General features: G+C 42.7%; 1 protein-coding gene across 1 annotated transcript in view; it reads left to right on the top strand.

Moving 5' to 3' along the window:
• CPS1 (carbamoyl-phosphate synthase 1) overlaps positions 1-19,503 on the top strand; it is a 149,621-nt gene that overhangs the window by 14,345 nt on the left and 115,773 nt on the right. The window contains exons 2-5 of the mRNA XM_081190213.1: positions 8,984-9,128; positions 9,758-9,847; positions 11,365-11,421; positions 14,778-14,870. Coding sequence (XP_081046339.1) covers positions 8,984-9,128; positions 9,758-9,847; positions 11,365-11,421; positions 14,778-14,870 — 385 coding nt within the window. The remainder of the gene's footprint in view (positions 1-8,983; positions 9,129-9,757; positions 9,848-11,364; positions 11,422-14,777; positions 14,871-19,503) is intronic.

Below are 19,503 nucleotides of genomic sequence, written 5' to 3'. Positions count from 1 at the left end.
CCTGTTTCCATAAAGATGCACCACTTTCATGTTGCTTTTATTCATGCACCAGCCAGCGTATCTCATGAGCCTTCACACAAACTGTATCTCTCTTGGGATAAGAGCACACCAGGACCTTATTCCTTTTGTGCACTTGCTCAGCTTTGACAAAAGTGAGGCTGAAGGTGGGGTCAACAGATGCTCCTTGCACAGGTGGTCCTGAGCCACCACTGGCAACAAGGGTCATCTCCGTAGCAAAACCAAGCATAATATGTATTAGTCATGCAGGACCTGGGCAGGATGGAGGCAAAGGAATGGAGTGGAAGATGGTTCAGTCACAGATCATCAAAACACCTTTTATTGTCGGAGATAAGACTCCTACCTGATCTCCCCAAGAGTTCCTTGTTTTGTATACTTCTTTCACTGACTTACCTGTTGGCTTGCAGCCAAGACCACTGGACTGAAATGACTCCACCATGGTTATTTGTCTGAGTCTGAATGCCTGAATCTGATGATGGACATGCCAGGATCTGGTTTGCATGGTTGGTGTTGCCATGCACTCCAAGGCATTGCATTTTTCTTACAAACTTCTCTCACTGCATATAAAAGGTGTTTTTTGCAGTTTAAAAAGAGTTAATTGATATTAAAGGTTCTTGAAACATGAGGTGCAAAATTTGGCTGATTGTAACATTATTACGACTAAACGACTAAACAACAACAACAACAACATTATTACAATTATCATTAGCTATGCCATATTTTCCCCTTCATGGATCACTGCCTTGCCGCGGTGAAGGGGCTTGAAGAACTCAGAGAAGCTATGAACTATGTCGAGCAGGGCACCCAAGATGAACAGGTCATAGTGGAGTGTTTTGACCAAACGTGATCCACCTGGAGGAGGAACCGGCAAGCCACTCCAGTATCCCGGCCAAGAAAACTCCATGGACAAAGACAACAGGCATATAAAAGTTATGACGCTGGAAGATGAGCCCCTCAGGTCGGAAGGCGTCCAACATGCTACTGGGGAAGAGCAGAGGACAAGTACAAGTAGATCCAGAGCTGATGAAGCGGCTGGGCCAAAGCCGAAAGGACGCTCAGTTGCGGATATGCCTGGAAGCGAAAGGAAAGTCCAATGCTGTAAAGAAAAATATTGCATAGGAACCTGGAATGTAAGAACCATGAACCTGGGTAAGTTGGATGTGGTCAAAAGTGAGATGGCAAGAATAAATATTGACATCCTGGGCATCAGTGAACTAAAATGGACGGGAATGGGCGAATTCAGTTCGGATGACCATCATATCTACTACTGTGGGCAAGAAACCCGCAAAAGAAATGGAGTGGCCATCATAGTCAACAAAAGAGTGGCAAAAGCTGTACTGGGATGCAATCTCAAAAATGATAGAATGATCTTGATACAAATCCAAGGCAGACCTTTTAACATAACAGTAATCCAAGTTTATGCACCAACTACTGGTGCTGAAGAAACTGGAATTGGCCAGTTCTATGAAGACTTACAACACCTTATTGAAGTGACACCAAAGAAGGATGTTCTTCTCATTATAGGGGATTGGAATGCTAAAGTAGGGAATCAAGAGATAAAAGGAACAACTGGCAAGTTTGGCCTTGGAGAGCAAAACGAAGCAGGGCAAAGGCTAATAGAGTTCTGTCAAGAGAACAAGCTGGTCATCACAAACACACTTTTCCAACAACACAAGAGACGACTCTACACGTGGACATCACCAGATGGGCAGCATCGAAATCAGATTGATTATATTCTCTGCAGCCAAAGATGGAGAAGCTCTATACAGTCAGCAAAAACAAGACCTGGAGCTGACTGTGGATCAGATCATCAGCTTCTTATGGCAAAATTCAAGCTTAAACTGAAGAAAGTAGGAAAAACCACTGGGCCGGTAAGATACAATCTAAATCAAATCCCTTATGAATACACAGTGGAAGTGAGGAACAGGTTTAAGGATTTAGATTTGCTGACAGAGTGCCTGAAGAACTATGGATGGAGGCTTGTAACATTATACAGGAGGCAGCAACGAAAACCATCCCAATGAAAAGGAAATGCAAGAAAGCAAAGTGGCTGTCCAATGAGGCCTTACAAATAGCGGGGGAAAGAAGGCAAGCAAAATGCGAGGGAGACAGAGAAAGATACAGGAAATTGAATGCAGATTTCCAAAAAATAGCAAGGAGAGACAAGAAGGCCTTCTTAAATGAGCAATGCAAAGAAATAGAGGAAAACAACAGAATGGGAAGAACCAGAGATCTGTTCAAGAAAATTGGAGATATGAAAGGAACATTTCGTTCAAAGATTACCATAATAAAGGACAAAAGTGGTAAGGACCTAACAGAAGTAGAAGACATCAAGAAGAGGTGGCAAGAATACACAGAGGAATTATACCAGAAAGATATGGATGTCTCGTATACCCCAGGTAGTGTGGTTGCTGACCTTGAGCCAGACATCCTGAAGAGTGAAGTCAAATGGGCCTTAGAAAGCACTGCTAATAACAAGGCCAGTGGAAGTGATGAGGTTCCAGCTGAACTATTTAAAATTTTAAAAGATGATGCTGTTAAGGTGCTACACTCAATATGCCAGCAAGTTTGGAAAACTCAGCAGTGGCCAGAGGATTGGAGAAGATCACTCTACATCCCAATCCCAAAGATGGGCAGTGCCAAAGAATGCTCTAACTACCGCACAATTGCACTCATTTCACACGCTAGCAAGGTTATGCTTAAAATTCTACAAGGAAGGCTCAAGCAGTATGTGGACTGAGAACTCCCAGAAGTGCAAGCTGGATTTAGAAGAGGCAGAGGAACCAGAGACCAAATTGCAAACATGCGCTGGATTATGGAGAAAGCTAGAGAGTTCCAGAAAGACATCTACTTCTGCTTCATTGACTATGCAAAAGCCTTTGACTGTGTCGACCACAGCAAACTATGGCAAGTTCTTAAAGAAATGGGAGTGCCTGATCACCTCTTCTATCTCTTGAGAAATCTCTATGTGGGACAAGAAGCTACAGTTAGAACTGGATATGGAACAACTGATTGGTTCAAAATTGGGAAAGGAGTACGACAAGGCTGTATTTTGTCTCCCTGTTTATTTAACTTATATGCAGAATTCATCATGCGAAAGGCTGGGCTGGATGAATCCCTAGCCGGAATAAAGATTGCCGGAAGAAATATCAACAACCTCAGATATGCAGATGACACAACCTTGATGGCAGAAAGTGAGGAGGAATTAAAGAACCTTTTATTGAGGGTGAAAGAGGAGAGCGCAAAATATGGTCTGAAGCTCAACATCAAAAAAACGAAGATCATGGCCACTGGGCCCATCACCTCCTGGCAAATAGAAGGGGAAGAAATGGAGGCAGTGAGAGATTTTACTTTCTTGGGCTCCATGATCACTGCAGATGGTGACAGCAGCCACGAAATTAAGAGACGCCTGCTTCTTGGGAGGAAAGCAATGACAAACCTAGACAGCATCTTAAAAAGCAGAGACATCACCTTGCCAACAAAGGTTCGTATAGTAAAAGCTATTGTTTTCCCAGTAGTGATGTATGGAAGTGAGAGCTGGACCATAAAGAAGGCTGATTGCCCAAAAATTGATGCTTTTGAATTATGGTGCTGGAGGAGACTCTTGAGAGTCCCATGGACTGCAAGAAGAACAAACCTATCCATTCTTAAGGAAATCAGTCCTGAGTGCTCACTGGAAGGACAGATCGTGAAGCTGAGGCTCCAATACTTTGGCCACCTCATGAGAAGAGAAGACTCCCTGGAAAAGACCCTGATGTTGGGAAAGATGGTGGGCACAAGGAGAAGGGGACGACAGAGGACGAGATGGTTGGATAGTGTCTTCGAAGCTACAAACATGAGTCTGACCAAACTGCGGGAGGCAGTGGAAGACAGAAGTGCCTGGCGTGTTCTGGTCCATGGGGTCATGAAGAGTCGGGCACGACTAAACGACTAGTCGTTTAGCATGGAAGATGAAGAGCAGACTCCATTTGAGGATCTCTCCCTCATTACAGTCGATCAGGTATATGAAGACGAGCAGTAAAATCAGTCCTCAGGGAATGTGCAGGCGACCTTGGAACGGACAGCTCACGGAAGAACCCCGACCAAACCTAAGAGGAGGCGTATAGTGGTAATAGGGGATTCCCTACTGAGGGGAACAGAAGCAGTGATCTGTGGGCCTGACAAGATGTCTCGGGAAGTGTGCTGTCTCCCCGGGGCTAAGATCCAAGATGTAACTGAACGACTGCAAGGAATCATAAAACCCACTGACAAATACCCCTTCCTCTTGGTCCTTGTGGGAACCAATGACACTGCAAGTAATAGCCTCCAGAAGATCAAAAGAGACTACGAGGCTCTGGGCAGGAAATTGAAGCAATTAAATGAACAAATTGTCATCTCATCTGTCCTCCCAGTTGAACGACGTGGCCCAGGGAGAGAGGGGAAAATTGTGGAAGTGAACAGCTGGCTTCGCAAATGGTGTAAACAGGAACGGTTTGGATTCTTAGATCACGGACTGCAGTTTCTTGAAGATGGACTTCTGGCAAGTGATGGGGTGCACCTCACAACGGTTGGGAGGAATGATTTTGCCAAAAATCTCAGAAACCTCATCAGGAGGGCTTTAAACTGACTAATGTGGGGGAGGGAGACAGTGCTACTGAAGGTAGGAGTCTATCAATTGATGAAGATGATCATCCAAATGTCATAGACCAAATGGAGCAAACAGCACGCAGACCTAGTGGTGGGAGGAAAAAATCCTTAAATAAGAGACATGGGGGAATGATTAATGGACTTCAATGTCTGTACACTAATGCGCAAAGCATGGGAAATAAACAAGATGAGCTTGAGCTCTTGGTACAGCAAACTAGATATGACATAACAGGCATCACTGAAACCTGGTGGGATAAGTCCCACGATTGGAATGTAATAATGGGGGGATACAATCTATTTCAGAGAAACAGACCAGAAAAGAAAGGAGGAGGAGTGGCGTTATATGTCAGGGATGTGTATACCTGTGAAGAGATCCAAGATTTAGAACCTCAAAGCCAAAGTGAGAGCATTTGGGTCAAAATTAAGGGAGAGAAGAATAACAGGGACCTCATTGTGGGAGTTTACTATAGATCCCCAAGCCAAACGGAGGACATAGATGATGCCTTCCTGGAACAGATGGCCAAGCATGCAAAAGGAAGGGAGATAGTAGTAATGGGGGACTTCAATTACCCGGATATTTGTTGGATGTCAAACTCAGCCAAGAGCATAAGGTCAAACAGATTCCTCACTGGCCTTGCAGACAACTTCATTGTCCAGAAAGTGGGAGAAGCAACAAGAGGAACAGCCATTTTAGATCTGGTCCTAACCAATGTTGATGACCTGGTTAGTGGGGTAGAAGTGGAAGGATCATTAGGCGCGAGTGATCATGCTCTTCTGAAGTTTACTATACAGCGGAAAGGAGCAGCCAAGCATACTAGGACTCAATTTCTTGACTTTAAGAAAGCCGACTTCATAAAACTTAGGGAAGTGCTGGGTGAGATCCCATGGACAGTAATACTAAAAGGAAAGGGAGTTCATGATGGCTGGGAGTTTGTTAAGAGGGAGATAGTAAAAGCACAACTTCAGGCAATACCAATGAGACAGAAACATGGAAGGTGCCTAAAGAAGCCAGGGTGGCTATCTAAAGAACTTTTAACTGAGTTAAGATTAAAAAAGGATGTGTACAAAAAATGGAAAAGGGGGGAAACCACCAAAGAGGAATTCAAACAAATAGCCAGCACGTGTAGACACAAAGTCAGAAAAGCTAAAGCACAGAATGAACTCAGGCTTGCTAGAGAGGTTAAAAGCAACAAAAAAGGCTTTTATGGGTATGTTCGTAGCAAAAGGAAGAACAAAGAAACAGTGGGGTCACTCAGAGGAGAAGATGGTGAAATGCAAACAGGGGACACAGAAAGGGCTGAACTCCTCAATGCCTTCTTTGCCTCAGTCTTCTCCGATAAAGAAAACAATGCCCGACCTGAAGAATTTGGAGCAAATGATTCAGCAAAGGAAACACAGCCCAGAATAACTAAGGAGATAGTACAAGAATACTTGGCTAATTTAGATGTATTCAAGTCTCCAGGGCCAGATGAACTGCATCCAAGAGTATTAAAAGAACTGGCAGATGTGATCTCAGAACCACTGGCAGTCATCTTTGAGAATTCCTGGAGAACAGGCGAAGTCCCGGCAGACTGGAGGAGGGCAAATGTTGTCCCTATTTTCAAAAAGGGGAAAAGAGAGGACCCAAATAATTACCGCCCAGTCAGTCTGACATCAATACCAGGGAAGATTCTGGAGCAGATCATTAAGCAAACAGTCTGTGAGCACCTAGAAAGGAATGCTGTGATCACCAGTAGTCAGCATGGATTTCTGAAAAATAAGTCATGTCAGACTAACCTGATCTCGTTTTTTGACAGAATTACAAGCCTGGTAGATGAAGGGAACGCAGTGGATGTAGCCTACCTTGATTTCAGCAAGGCATTTGACAAGGTGCCCCATGATATTCTTGTAAAGAAGCTGGTAAAATTCGGTCTTGACTATGCTACCACTCAGTGGATTTGTAACTGGCTGACTGACCGAACCCAAAGGGTGCTCATCAATGGTTCCTCTTCATCCTGGAGAAGAGTGACTAGTGGGGTGCCACAGGGTTCTGTCTTGGGCCCGGTCTTATTCAACATCTTTATCAACGACTTGGATGATGGACTCAAGGGCATCCTGATCAAATTTGCAGATGACACCAAACTGGGAGGGGTGGCTAACACCCCAGAGGACAGGATCACACTTCAAAACGACCTTGACAGATTAGAAAACTGGGCCAAAACAAACAAGATGAACTTTAACAGGGAGAAATGTAAAGTATTGCACTTGGGCAAAAAAATGAGAGGCACAAATACAAGATGGGTGACACCTGGCTTGAGAGCAGTACATGTGAAAAGGATCTAGGAGTCTTGGTTGACCACAAACTTGACATGAGCCAACAGTGTGACGCGGCAGCTAAAAAAGCCAATGCAATTCTGGGCTGCATCAATAGGAGTATAGCATCTAGATCAAGGGAAGTAATAGTGCCACTGTATTCTGCTCTGGTCAGACCTCACTTGGAGTACTGTGTCCAGTTCTGGGCACCACAGTTCAAGAAGGACACTGACAAACTGGAACGTGTCCAGAGGAGGGCAACCAAAATGGTCAAAGGCCTGGAAACGATGCCTTATGAGGAACAGCTAAGGGAGCTGGGCATGTTTAGCCTGGAGAAGAGGAGGTTAAGGGGTGATATGATAGCCATGTTCAAATGTATAAAAGGATGTCACATAGAGGAGGGAGAAAGGTTGTTTTCTGCTGCTCCAGAGAAGCGGACACGGAGCAATGGATCCAAACTACAAGAAAGAAGATTCCACCTAAACATTAGGAAGAACTTCCTGACAGTAAGAGCTGTTCGACAGTGGAATTTTCTGCCAAGGAGTGTGGTGGAGTCTCCTACTTTGGAGGTCTTTAAGCAGAGGCTTGACAACCATATGTCAGGAGTGCTCTGATGGTGTTTCCTGCTTGGCAGGGGGTTGGACTCGATGGCCCTTGTGGTCTCTTCCAACTCTATGATTCTATGATTCTATGATTCTATGACTAAACAACAACATGCCATATTTTGGGCCAATATCCACTGTAGTGAAGGACTTTTGTACAGTACAAAATCAGGCTGAAAATGCACTTGTGTATCTTTAGATTTATATCACTACAGCAATAGCCATCTTTATCTGTAATAGAATTTACACTTAGCAAGAGACCAGGGGTGTAATTCATAACTGACTTATTTCAGAGCAACCCAGCTAATTTTAATAGGATTACTCTGTAATAATTGTAGCCTGATTGTGCATATTTATGTATTCTCCAGGCTTACGAAAATCATACATTAAAACTAAGGACCTAATTCATTTTAGTCGGTGGCAACACATACATATTCAAAGAGTAGAACATCGCAACCTGGAATATTTCATACCAATTGTTTAATTTGACACATAATTTCTCTCAATTGGCCTGCACACTCATTCGTTGATATCATTCTGTAACCATTCTGGATTATTTAAAGAGTTTTCCAGTCTGTGACAATCCATCTTTTCACAAGGATGTCAGCATTCCATAAAAATGCCTCTTGCAACTTGCTGATATCTGAAAAACTGTATGACTATTCAATTATATATAATTTAAATAACAACAACAAAATAAATTAGTTTTAGCTTGTGTAAATCATTCTGAAGAATCCCAATGTACTTGCAAACCACACATTGGGCATATTTTATCCTCTTGCAGCATGATATATACCCACTGCTGAAGTGAAACTCATCAGTTCAAGAATACCTCTCAACCGGGCAAAATACTTTATCTAACTGAAGAGGAATTTTAGTACCACTGGAAGAATATCACCCTATACTACTAATCCTCTGTCTCCCCCCACCCCTTTTAAGTTACCCTTCAGACAGAGAGCCCGCTCTCCTTTACAGATGGTGAGAAACTTCATGACAGTGTACTTTACCAAGCCACTCAGCACCCATGACTTCAGATCATAGGTTGCCACTGTCAACAAAGTAACAGCAAACTATAACCGTGGAGCTCATGCATGAGAAGCAACGAAGGAAGAAGCTCGGGAGCCTACAGTGGACATTCCTGGTCACCAAACCATTGAATTAAACCATTGTTTTATATTTCCATGCAGCTATTTACCTACTGGTATGTTGTTCTTTTAAAAGCATAGCTGCTAACGGAATTTGTTTCTAAAAAACAATTATGGGATGAGCTTCCAATATAAGTAGTCCATAAAAATTATAAACTGGTAAGAACCCGACACACTTTTCTACTGCATCACTTTAAGCCTGTCCAGTATCCATGCTTGCTGCTTTGATAGGGAGCTTTAATCTTGACTCACTTTTTATTCCTCCCTCATGAAAATGATTTTCTGTTGTGTTCAACTCAGGAATACAGAAACCCTGACGGATCCAAGCTACCATGGACAGATCCTCACACTGGTTAACCCCATAATAGGGAACAGTGGTGTCCCAGATACTGCTGCTTTGGATGAAATGGGCCTCAGCAGGTTCTTGGAGTCTGAAGGCATTAAGGTAAGCAGCAGCGATATCAGAAAAGTCTCTCTCTCTGTTGTGGGGCAAGGTTCCCAATTGTTTTGCTAGTAAGTATATTGGTGGGACACGGGTGGTGCTGTGGGTTAAACCACAGAGCCTAGGACTTGCCAATCAGAAGGTTGGCGGTTCAAATCCCCACGACGGGGTGAGCTTCCATTGCTCAGTCCCTGCTCCTGCCAATCTAGCAGTTCGAAAGCACGTCAAAGTGGAAGTAGATAAATAGGTACCTCACTGGAGGGAAGGTAAACGGCATTTCCGTGCGCTGCTCTGGTTCGCCAGAAGCGCCTTAGTCACGCTGGCCACATGACCCGGAAGCTGTACGCCGGCTCCCATGGCCTGTAAAGCGAGATGAGCGCCGCAACCCCAGAGTCGGTCACGACTGGACCTAATGGTCGGGGTCCCTTTACCTTTACCTATATTGGTATCCCTCATAGTCCTTCTGTAAGGTATATGAGATCATCTAGAAATGTCTCCTTTGTATCCTTCTGATACAAACTCAAAGTGAAAACGTTTCTGAGTGTCAAATTCTTTTGGTTCGTTGTAAGACAGACTTCAGGTTATAATTTAAAATTACATTTTACAGTCAGATTTGCTGTCATTCTTCATAGGTTTCAGGCTTGCTGGTGTTGGATTATAGCAATGAGTACAGTCACTGGCGAGCTGTCAAGACCCTCGCAGAATGGCTGAAAGAGGAAAAGGTGAGGGATATTTTTTGGATAACCAAGAGCAAATCACTTGCTGCAGTGGAACTAGTTTTTAAAACCATTTGACATTGAATGGCTTGAGCATCGGTTATTCAAAATTATTGTTCAGTTGTTGCTTTTTTTGAGATGCCTACCTGTTACACTAAAACAGGGGTCAGCAAACTTTTTCAGCAGAGGGCCTGTCCACGGTCCCTCAGACCTTGTGGGGGCCCGGACTATATTTTCAAGGAAAAAAATGAACGAATTCCTATGCCCCACAAATAACCCAGAGATGCATTTTAAATAAAAGTACATATTCTACTCATGTAAAAACACGCTGATTCCCGGACCATCCGCGGGCTGGATTTAGAAGGCGACTGGGCCGGATTCGGCCCCCGGGCCTTAGGTTGCCTACCCATGCACTAAGACAACTCTAGAAATCTTTGTCTTCAGCAGGATTTTGGAAAACTTGTAAGAAATGTTGCATTTTCACTCCCTTCCACTCCGGTTCATTGATTAGTACATTTGGAATGTCAGGTTATATTTTAAAATGGTTGAGCTGTCAGCCCTGTAACCTGTGATTTTTTTGAAAGAGAGTTCTCTCAAGGAGCACTACAGATTTAAACTGGTTTAATCTATATGTTCCCACCAAGGAACCTTGAGAGTTGCTTAGATGGAGCACATAGGGGGAGCTAGCTTTCACAATGACCGCTCCCCGCTTAAAACGGGGGGCGCCCTTTGCGTGGACGCGTGCAGCCCCTAGATCTGGAGCGGCCCCAACAGCATAGGCTTGGCTTTGCCTTCCCTCAGGTGGGATACCTGGAGGTCTCCGCCTACCTCAGTCAGCTTTCACAAGAGAAGTTTCTCTCTAAACATATTGCCAAATTCAGTTTCCAAGATGCTTTGGTAGAAGATATGGAAGTTAGTACTTTAAAGTCAATTTAATGTTGTAATGTGGACACGCCCAATAGGAAGCATGACGGTTAAGCACAATGTTTTCCCTACGTAGAAGTTATCCCACACAAGAATAAAGTAAACATAATATTCAACATGTAATACTGGCATGGCAAAACTATCACATGGTGACTGTTGCAAAAATAACGTATGAATTGGACTTTAGAGAGCATGATTTGTAGACTCTGCTAAAATGTTGCTTCTGTTTGAGATCACTGCTAGTTTTAACGGGAGCTTTTCTGAACATCGGGCACTACATCTTTACACTAATGCAAGGATTAGCACTAGTACAAAGGGATTTGCCCTTATCCTCCATGCCCCCTTGTATATACCACCCCCAAATTGGGATGGTTGGAAGAACAGATCTAGAGGGAGCGTGGGGGCAGAGAGGAGGAAAACAATCTGTTGCACAAGAAGAAATTGTGCTGATGGAACATTCCCCTTTAGTGCTGCATTGAATATAACTTTGGATTTCCAGGATGGTCTTCCGCAAAGGGAGCTAGTTTCAGTATTCTGTTGGGAATGTAACAGACTTAGGTTTCTAAATTCTAATCTGCCTGTATCTGTGTTTTTTTCAGGTCCCGGCACTTTATGGTATTGATACCAGGATGCTTTCTAAAATAATTCGAAACAAGGTAGATGAAAAACACAAATAGCTGTGCTGGTCCATTATAAAACAACAACACCACCACCACACTGGGCTACCACAATAAATCCTGTATCAGAACCAACTATAAATCACAAACTACTGTGCAAGCCTCTGAATTCCACAGAACTCTTCCTCTTGTTAGATATTAAGAAAAAGAAAGGGGAGCAAAAAAAAGAAAAAAAGAAAGGGGAGGTTTGCTAGCTGATTATAGAGCATACAAAGCTTTCTTAAGTCCTAAATGGACCTTGATTTTCCATTAATTTGCTTTATTTCTTTGTGGCCAAGCAGGCCACAATATACCCTTGAATTCCCATATTTCTCTCTCCTTCCTTCCTTCTCTCCTTTATTTCAAAGGGAAAGCTGAGTGCATGCTTAAATCTCTTCTGTTGAAATTCAGTGTTTCAACAGTCCTTTCTTATTAAAACAGCTAGCTAAAAATGTGAGTAATATCTGCAGAATTGCAAGAAATAGGAAATTTCTAAGGAGCTGAAGTGACCGTTTACAATGAGTAGAATTGCTGAGGGCCTTGTCAAACCACAAAGGCTCCTGGGAGGCTGGAGGGACATTGCTGCAGCCTGAGTGCTGGAAGAAAGACCTGCTCCCTGCGGAGCCGTAGCTGGGTGATGTTGCACCCCTGGCAGAACCATCCAGATTGTGCCCCCTAGCCACAGACAAGTTAGCTCTTCTTTCTGCCTCTCCTCTTTCTTGCAATGAGGATGTTAGTGGGAGTGGCGGGGGGGGGGGAGCTCCACAGCAGTGGGACTGAGTTTGGTAGAAGCTCCACAGCAGCGGGACTGAGCTGCCCCATCCACCCCTTTGGTCTCTTCAGTGGTGGCGGTGTGCTGGGTCCCCTCGCTCTTTGGAGACGCCTCGCTCCCTAGCAACGTGGGTTGAGCTGTGGGGGGAGATGGAGGAGAATGCTGGGGGTGAGCAGAAGGAATATCTGCAGGGGCAGCAGGTCGTGTGAGGGGGGAAATATGAGGGGCAAAACACACACAAGAGACATGGCTCCTTCCGCCACGGCGAGAGGTCCCAAGGCTGCCAGGTGGTGGGGAGCCACACACGTCCCCTCACCGCCCCCTTTGCCCTGGACGAAACCGTTCACTCTCCCTCTTGTTCCAAAATTTCCCAATACTTTGGCCATTCGGCTTCCATATTAAGCTTCTTCAAAGCTTTAGCTTCCAAAGGCGATAACCATCTAGGGGTCTTATTTTCCAACAAGTCTTTATATCTAATCCAAACATTGTATAATGCTTTTCTGACAATGTGATTTTTAAAGGCCCTGTGCACCTTAACTTTGTCATACCATAAATATGCATGCCAACCAAATGCATTATTAAAACCTTCTAAATCCAAGATATCTGTATTCTCGAGGAGCATCCACTCTTTCATCCAGCAAAACGCTGCTGATTCATAGTACAGTTTTAAGTCCGGCAGGGCAAATCCCCCTCTTTCCTTTGCATCCGTTAATATTTTAAATTTTATTCTGGGTTTTTTGCCCTGCCAGACAAATTTCGAAATATCTTTCTGCCACCTCTTGAAACAGTCCATCTTGTCAAGAATTTGCAATGTTTGAAACAGAAATAACATTCTAGGCAATACTTAATAGTATTCTAGGCAATCTTAATAGTATTCTAGGCAATACTTAATAGTATTCTAGGCAATCTTAATAGCTGCAATTCGGCCTAACATTGAAAGTTTCAAATTTGACCATATTTCTAGATCTTTTTTAATTTCTGACCAACATTTCTCATAGTTATCTTTAAACAGATTCAAATTCTTAGATGTCATATGAACCCCTAGATACTTCACCTTCTTAACCACCGCCAAACCTGTTTCATTCTGGAACTTCTCCCTTTCCGTGACTGTTAAATTTCCCCCCAAAACCTTAGTCTTTTGTTTGTTCAGTTTAAATCCGGCCACTTGACCAAATTCCTGAATTAACTCCAAAACCCTTTTTGTACTAGTGTCTGGCTCTTGTAGAGTAAGTACTAAGTCATCTGCGAAGGCCCTTAACTTATAATGTTTAGCTCCGACCTGTACCCCTTTAACCTGCTGGTCATCTCTGATCATGTTTAGCAACACCTCCAGAACTGAAATAAAGAGTAATGGGGAGATTGGGCACCCCTGTCGTGTCCCTTTTTCTATTTTAAATTCTTCAGTTATCACATTATTTACAATCAACTTAGCCTTTTGTTCAGAGTATATGGCACCCATACCATTCTCAAATCCTTGGCCTACCCCCATCCCATGAAGATTCTTTTTCATAAAGCTCCAAGAAATATTGTCAAAGGCTTTCTCCGCGTCCACAAATATCAGAACTGCTTTAGTATTTATGTTCACCTCTAGTAATTCCAAAATGTCTATTATGTTCCTCACATTATCTGATAAGTGCCTTTTTGGGAGAAAGCCTGCTTGGTCCTTATGAATCTTCTCCATCAGCACTCTTTTCAATCTTTTTGCCAAAATGTCTGCAAAAATTTTGTAATCCACATTAAGTAATGATATAGGGCGATAGTTCTTAAGTTGAGTCTTTTCAGTCTCTGTTTTGGGTATGAGTGTAATATACGCTTCTTTCCACGATTCTGGTGCCCTTTTCCCCTCTAAGATCTCGTTGCAGACTTCCTTTAACGGTTGCCTAAGAAATTTTCTCCCCCATTACCTGATGCCACTCTCCTTTCTTGTGTGCACTCATCTGTTGCTGCAGGCGCTGGAATGCATTTCAGCTTGCATTAAGGCTGGTAGGTTTGCATGGGAAGGAAGTAGATAGAGAGTGGAAACTCCAAATTTCCTAGGCAGTCTTTCTGACCTAACCTGTGCTGACCTTCCTTCTGATGTTAGATTGAAACTCTCAGGACAGCTGACATACCGGTAACTTTGTATTCATCCTCCTTCTCAATCTCACCTCAGGAGAAGGGACGTTTTTCTTTTGTCTCTTTCTCTTTGTACTTCCAAGTTAGGTAGATCTTGGATCTTTATTATCCAACATGTATTTCTTAATAGCTTTTTATTTTATACTAAAAGTCTCTGTGTGGTTACATCCAGGGTAAAATGTGTTCCTCTAAGCAGGGGTTTGGGGCAGTGCTCAGTTCAAGCTTCTACTGATGCACATAAATGACCTATGCTCATCATATGAGGCCTTGAATCATGTGCCTCCTCTGCAAGAGATCCAGGCCTTTTCTGTGGTGGCTCCCAGTTTGTTGTCATGTTATATATTTTGTGTTTTTATTTTATGTTTTATGTTGTAAACCATCCTGTGATCTTGGAATGAAGGGCAATTTATAAATTTAATAATGATAAAATATAAAATGCTATCATTTGTTTTATTTTTGTTCTCAACAGGGAACTGTTCTTGGGAAGATTGAATTTGAGGGTCAACCTGTGCAATTTTTGGACCCAAACAAGAGAAACTTGATAGCTGAAATTTCAACAAAGGTAAACATTCCACTTTTAGTGTGCTAGTCTCATTTCCTACAAATTTCATGATGAGTTTGACTAATGTGTATCTGCTAGAAACAGGCTTGGTTGGAGAAAGAGTAGGTCAGGTATGTTTAGCGTGTCTTCAAAGGTCTCTTAATGTAGGGACAGGGGAGCATGCCAGGGGCAACTTCTGGATGGCATTGCTAACTGAGTTGCTTCCAGTTAACTTGTTTTTGGGAGAGCTAGAATTCACTCCTGTGCTTAGGATTGAAGGAAGGGCAGTGCAATGGAGACTCTCCCTCCTCCTCATCTACCCTTTGTGGATTATTTCCATTTAGTTTTCCTAAATAAAATTCAATTAGCTGACATATTATCAGGTAACATTTCCTAATTCTTAGAACTGGTCAGCTCTGGAATGAAGTATGCCATCTATCCGGAATAACTAAGGTCCAGAGAATCTCTGGCCACAGTGGCCTTAATGAAAATTGCCTCCTCCAAGTGCCTCCTTCATGCATTAATTGGATTTGAGCATTTTGTTTTTTGTTATAATATTTTTTATTGGTTTTACATAATTTTATACATTTTAGCTTTAACCATTTCAAGCATTACAATAAAAGGTTCTTTTGAACCTTCGGACCTCCTTCTCTCCCTCCATGGGTTCCATATTTAAAATAAAGTTTTCTGCAACTTTTACCATTATCCATCTGTTATATATCCGTAGTTATTGTAGTTAATTCCACATTACAAGTGTCATTGCATCCCTGCCAATGATTTTAACTGTTTACAGTGGTCTTTTAAATGAATTAAGAATTTACTCCAGTCTTTTAAAAATACTTGATCTTCCTGGTTTCTGATCTTCCCCATCAGTTTCGCCATCTCTGCATACTCCATCAGTTTTGTCTGCCATTCTTCTCTAGTTGGTAATTCTCCTTCCTTCCATCTCTGAGCTAGTAACATTCTCACTGCCATCATTGTATACATTAAAAGTATTTTATCCTCTTTTGGTATCTCTTCACCTATAAACAAATGTACAGTGGTACCTCTGGATGTGAACGGGATCTGTTCCAGAGTCCCATTTGCATCCAGAGCAGAATGCAACCCACGTCTGCACGTGTGTGGGTTGCAACTCGCCACTTCTGCACATTCGCATGCGCAAGTGGCGAAACCCAGAAGTAATGCGTTCTGTTACTTCTGGGCCGCCGCAGAGCGTAACCTGAAAACGCTCAACCTGAAGCGACTTTAACCCAAGGTATGGCTGTATTTTTAAACATTTTCTTTAATTCATTCTATATCATTTCCCAGAAAGCTTTTACCAGTGTACATGTCCACTACATATGGTAAAAAGTACCCTCCTTCCCTTTACATTTCCAGCACAGATTTGAACTAGTTTGTACATTTTTGCAATTTTACTTGGTGTTAGATGCCAACAATAAATCATTTTCATATAATTTTATTTCAATGAACAGCACGGATTTGAGCATTTTGGTTACAGAGGCTGGTTATCCCACAGAATGTGAGGTTTACCATTTTTATGGTCTGGTTTGTATTATTAGATGTCTTACATATTACAGTTCTCAGCATAATTTATCAGTGAGTAAGCTCCACTTACCTTGAGCAAATATTAATAGGGTCACCTTTTAGCAGGAGCCTTGTCTCCTATTAATTGAGTTGATATTCCCTTGGGTTTTTGATGTGATAAGAATAGTTGGCCTGTACAGAATAAAAGAGGACAATTTGTGGAATCTAGGGCTGGAACTTGGGGAGAAACTGATTCAATCAAAACATTGTGGAATTGACCCCTTAATTTGATAAGAAATAATTTTGTGAAGTGGACCTGCCCCCAACTTTTCTTCTCCAAATGATTCTGCAGATTCTTCAATATGTTTACTGAGTAAGTCCCATTAAGCTCAATGGAACCTTGGATATTTAATTTAATAATAATAATAATAATAATTTATTTATACCCTGCCCATCTGGCTGGGCTTCCCCAGCCACTCTGGACGGCTTCCAAAAAATATTAAAATACCGTAATACATCAAACATTAAAAGCTTCCTTAACAGATGTCTTCTAAAAGTCTGGTAGTTGTTGTTCTCTTTGACATCTGGTGGGAGGGCGTTCCACAGGGAGGGTGCCACTACCAAGAAGGCCCTCTGTCTGGTTCCCTGTAACTTAGCTTCTCTCAGGGAGGGAACTGCCAGAAGGCCCTTGGAGCTGGACCGGAGATAATCGACCACTGCGACCAAGGCAGTTTCAGTCCCATGATGAGGCCTGAATCCCGACTGGAAGGGGTCCAAATTAATTTTTCCCCTCCCCCCCCCCCCAATAGCCATGAGATGAGTGCCTTCTCATTTTGCTTCGTAATTCTCAGTCAAAAAGGGGGGGGGGAGACTTAGGTTGTTTTTTAAAAAATGAAACCTGAGAGTCTGGGCTACTTGCTGACCTGGGCTTGGAACAGTAGTCCTGTCTGTACCTTTTCTTTGTGGACCTATTTGCCAGCCTTCTTCAATCACTTCCTTTTGGTTGGAGGAGTACTTAATATTGCACTACTTGAACAGAATGTGCTTCTGGGGAAAAAGATCCACCTGTTTTGTAAAGCGTTTCTTTTTCTTTTGGGTAGAGATTCTGCTGCAGTCCACTGTGTAGTGGTCCCAAGTGAGTAGCTTAGGAGAGGTGGACTTCTTGACTGTGTGGAAGCCATCAAATTCAAATAGCACCTAAGAATGGAGTTTTCTAGGAAAAACAAAATGGTGGCCATTCTGATTCTGTTCCCCTCAGCCAAAAGAATTTCATTTCACCCTCAAAATGTAACTGAAGTAAAACAGCTGATTCAGACCCCACCAAGTGTCCCTATTTTCCAGGGAAAGTCCAGGATTCACAGAAGCTGTCCCAGTTTCTGAGTTGATCCCGGATTGCCCCGCTCTTCCTTAGGGCGTCCCTATTTTCATTGGAGAAATGTTGGAGGGTATGCTGATTTCAAGGTGTGTGAAAGGTCTAAGAAATGGCTCCTGTCAATTCAGTCCAGCCCTAGTGGAATGCCTGATATCTAAAGCTATTTTATAGAATAAATAAGCAGCAGGAGTAGGTGCTGTTGATTGTCTGTGCCATTAACAAGAAGGGTTTGCTATAAAGATGCTGAAAATAGCATACATAAATGAGATATAAAAAGATTAACAGAACTCCTGTGATCTCATTATCTTTATAACTTTATTTTATAGGCTTATAAAGTAACATCACAAATAAAGCTGACAATTAACTAAGCTCTTCAGTGGTGGTAATTATGGGACATGATAATCTATGTCCTAGCAAACAACTGTTTCCATGTAAATCAAAATGTGGTAGCATTTTAAGAGTTTTCTTATCAACGGTAGGTTAGAACGGATTTTTTTTTTAATTTATGCCTTTGAAACTACAATAGGCTACATCTTGCAGAATATATTAATTCAGTTGGAAGCTTCTCAGCTTTGTCTGCAAGAAGTTTGCTATTGACTTAGGAGAGTTACATTTGGGTTCCCACAAAAAGATAACCAAAATTGTGTACAGTGGTACCTCAGATTAAGTACTTAATTCGTTCCTTAGGTCCGTACTTAACCTGAAACTGTTCTTGACCTGAAGCACCACTTCAGCTAATGGGGCCTCCTGATGCCACTGCGCCGCCGGAGCCCGATTTCTGTTCTTATCCTGAAGCAAAGTTCTTAACCTGAAGCACTATTTCAGGGTTAGTGGAGTCTGTAACCTGAAGCGTATGTAACCCGAGGTACCACTGTATTTCTGAAGATATAATATATTATTTCCATACAATATTAATTAGGAGCCAGATTATTTCCTTATGTTTTGGTCCTGCCTTTCTTCCATCATGGAACCCAAAGTGGCATAAACCTAGTTCTCCGGTGGTCAGCCATCCAGGCACTGACCAGACCAAGGCCTGCTTAGCTTCAGCAAATCGATGGCTTCATGTACCTTCAGACCATATCCTGCAACCACATCTCATTATTCTGGCCTTTCTTCACGTCTGTCCAGTTCACGTACATGTACAAAACAAAGGGTAGAAGTTTGATGTTTACATTAAATACCGTATTTTTCGCTCTGTAACACGCACCCGACCATAACACGCACATAGTTTTTAGAGGAGGAAAAGAAGAAAAAAAATATTCTAAACGAAACAGTGGATGTATGATTTTTGTGGTTCATGTTGTGGCCAGAGACATGTGATCTGACAGTGAGTTTGGGGTAGCCCAATGCAAAAATCCTGAGGATCCATGTGGATCCATGCTTTGTAACCACGTTTTTGCACCACTGCGGCCCCAGGCAACAGTGGGTGCGTGATTTTTTTGGTGCAAGCTGTAGCCATGGACATGCTATGTGATCTGATGGTGAATTTGGGGTGACCCAGTGCAAAAATCCTGAGGATCCATGTGGATCCGTGCTTTGTAACCAGGCTCTCTGTCCCTCTCTTCTCCCCACTCAGTGGCTCTTCTCCCGCTTTGCTGTTTCAAAGCGAGCAAAGCGAGCCACGGAGGAGGGAAGGAAGGGGAACCATGGATCCTCTGCTCACAACTGCAGATCTCCCCCGCCACCCGTAGGCATTCCTCCCTCCATAACACGCACAGACATTTCCCCTTACTTTCTAGGAGGAAAAAAGTGAGTGTT

Source organism: Podarcis bocagei, assembly GCF_964188305.1.
Source record: "Podarcis bocagei genome assembly, chromosome: 1".
NCBI lineage: Eukaryota > Metazoa > Chordata > Lepidosauria > Squamata > Lacertidae > Podarcis > Podarcis bocagei.
This window is presented reverse-complemented; position numbering and strand designations above follow the sequence as displayed.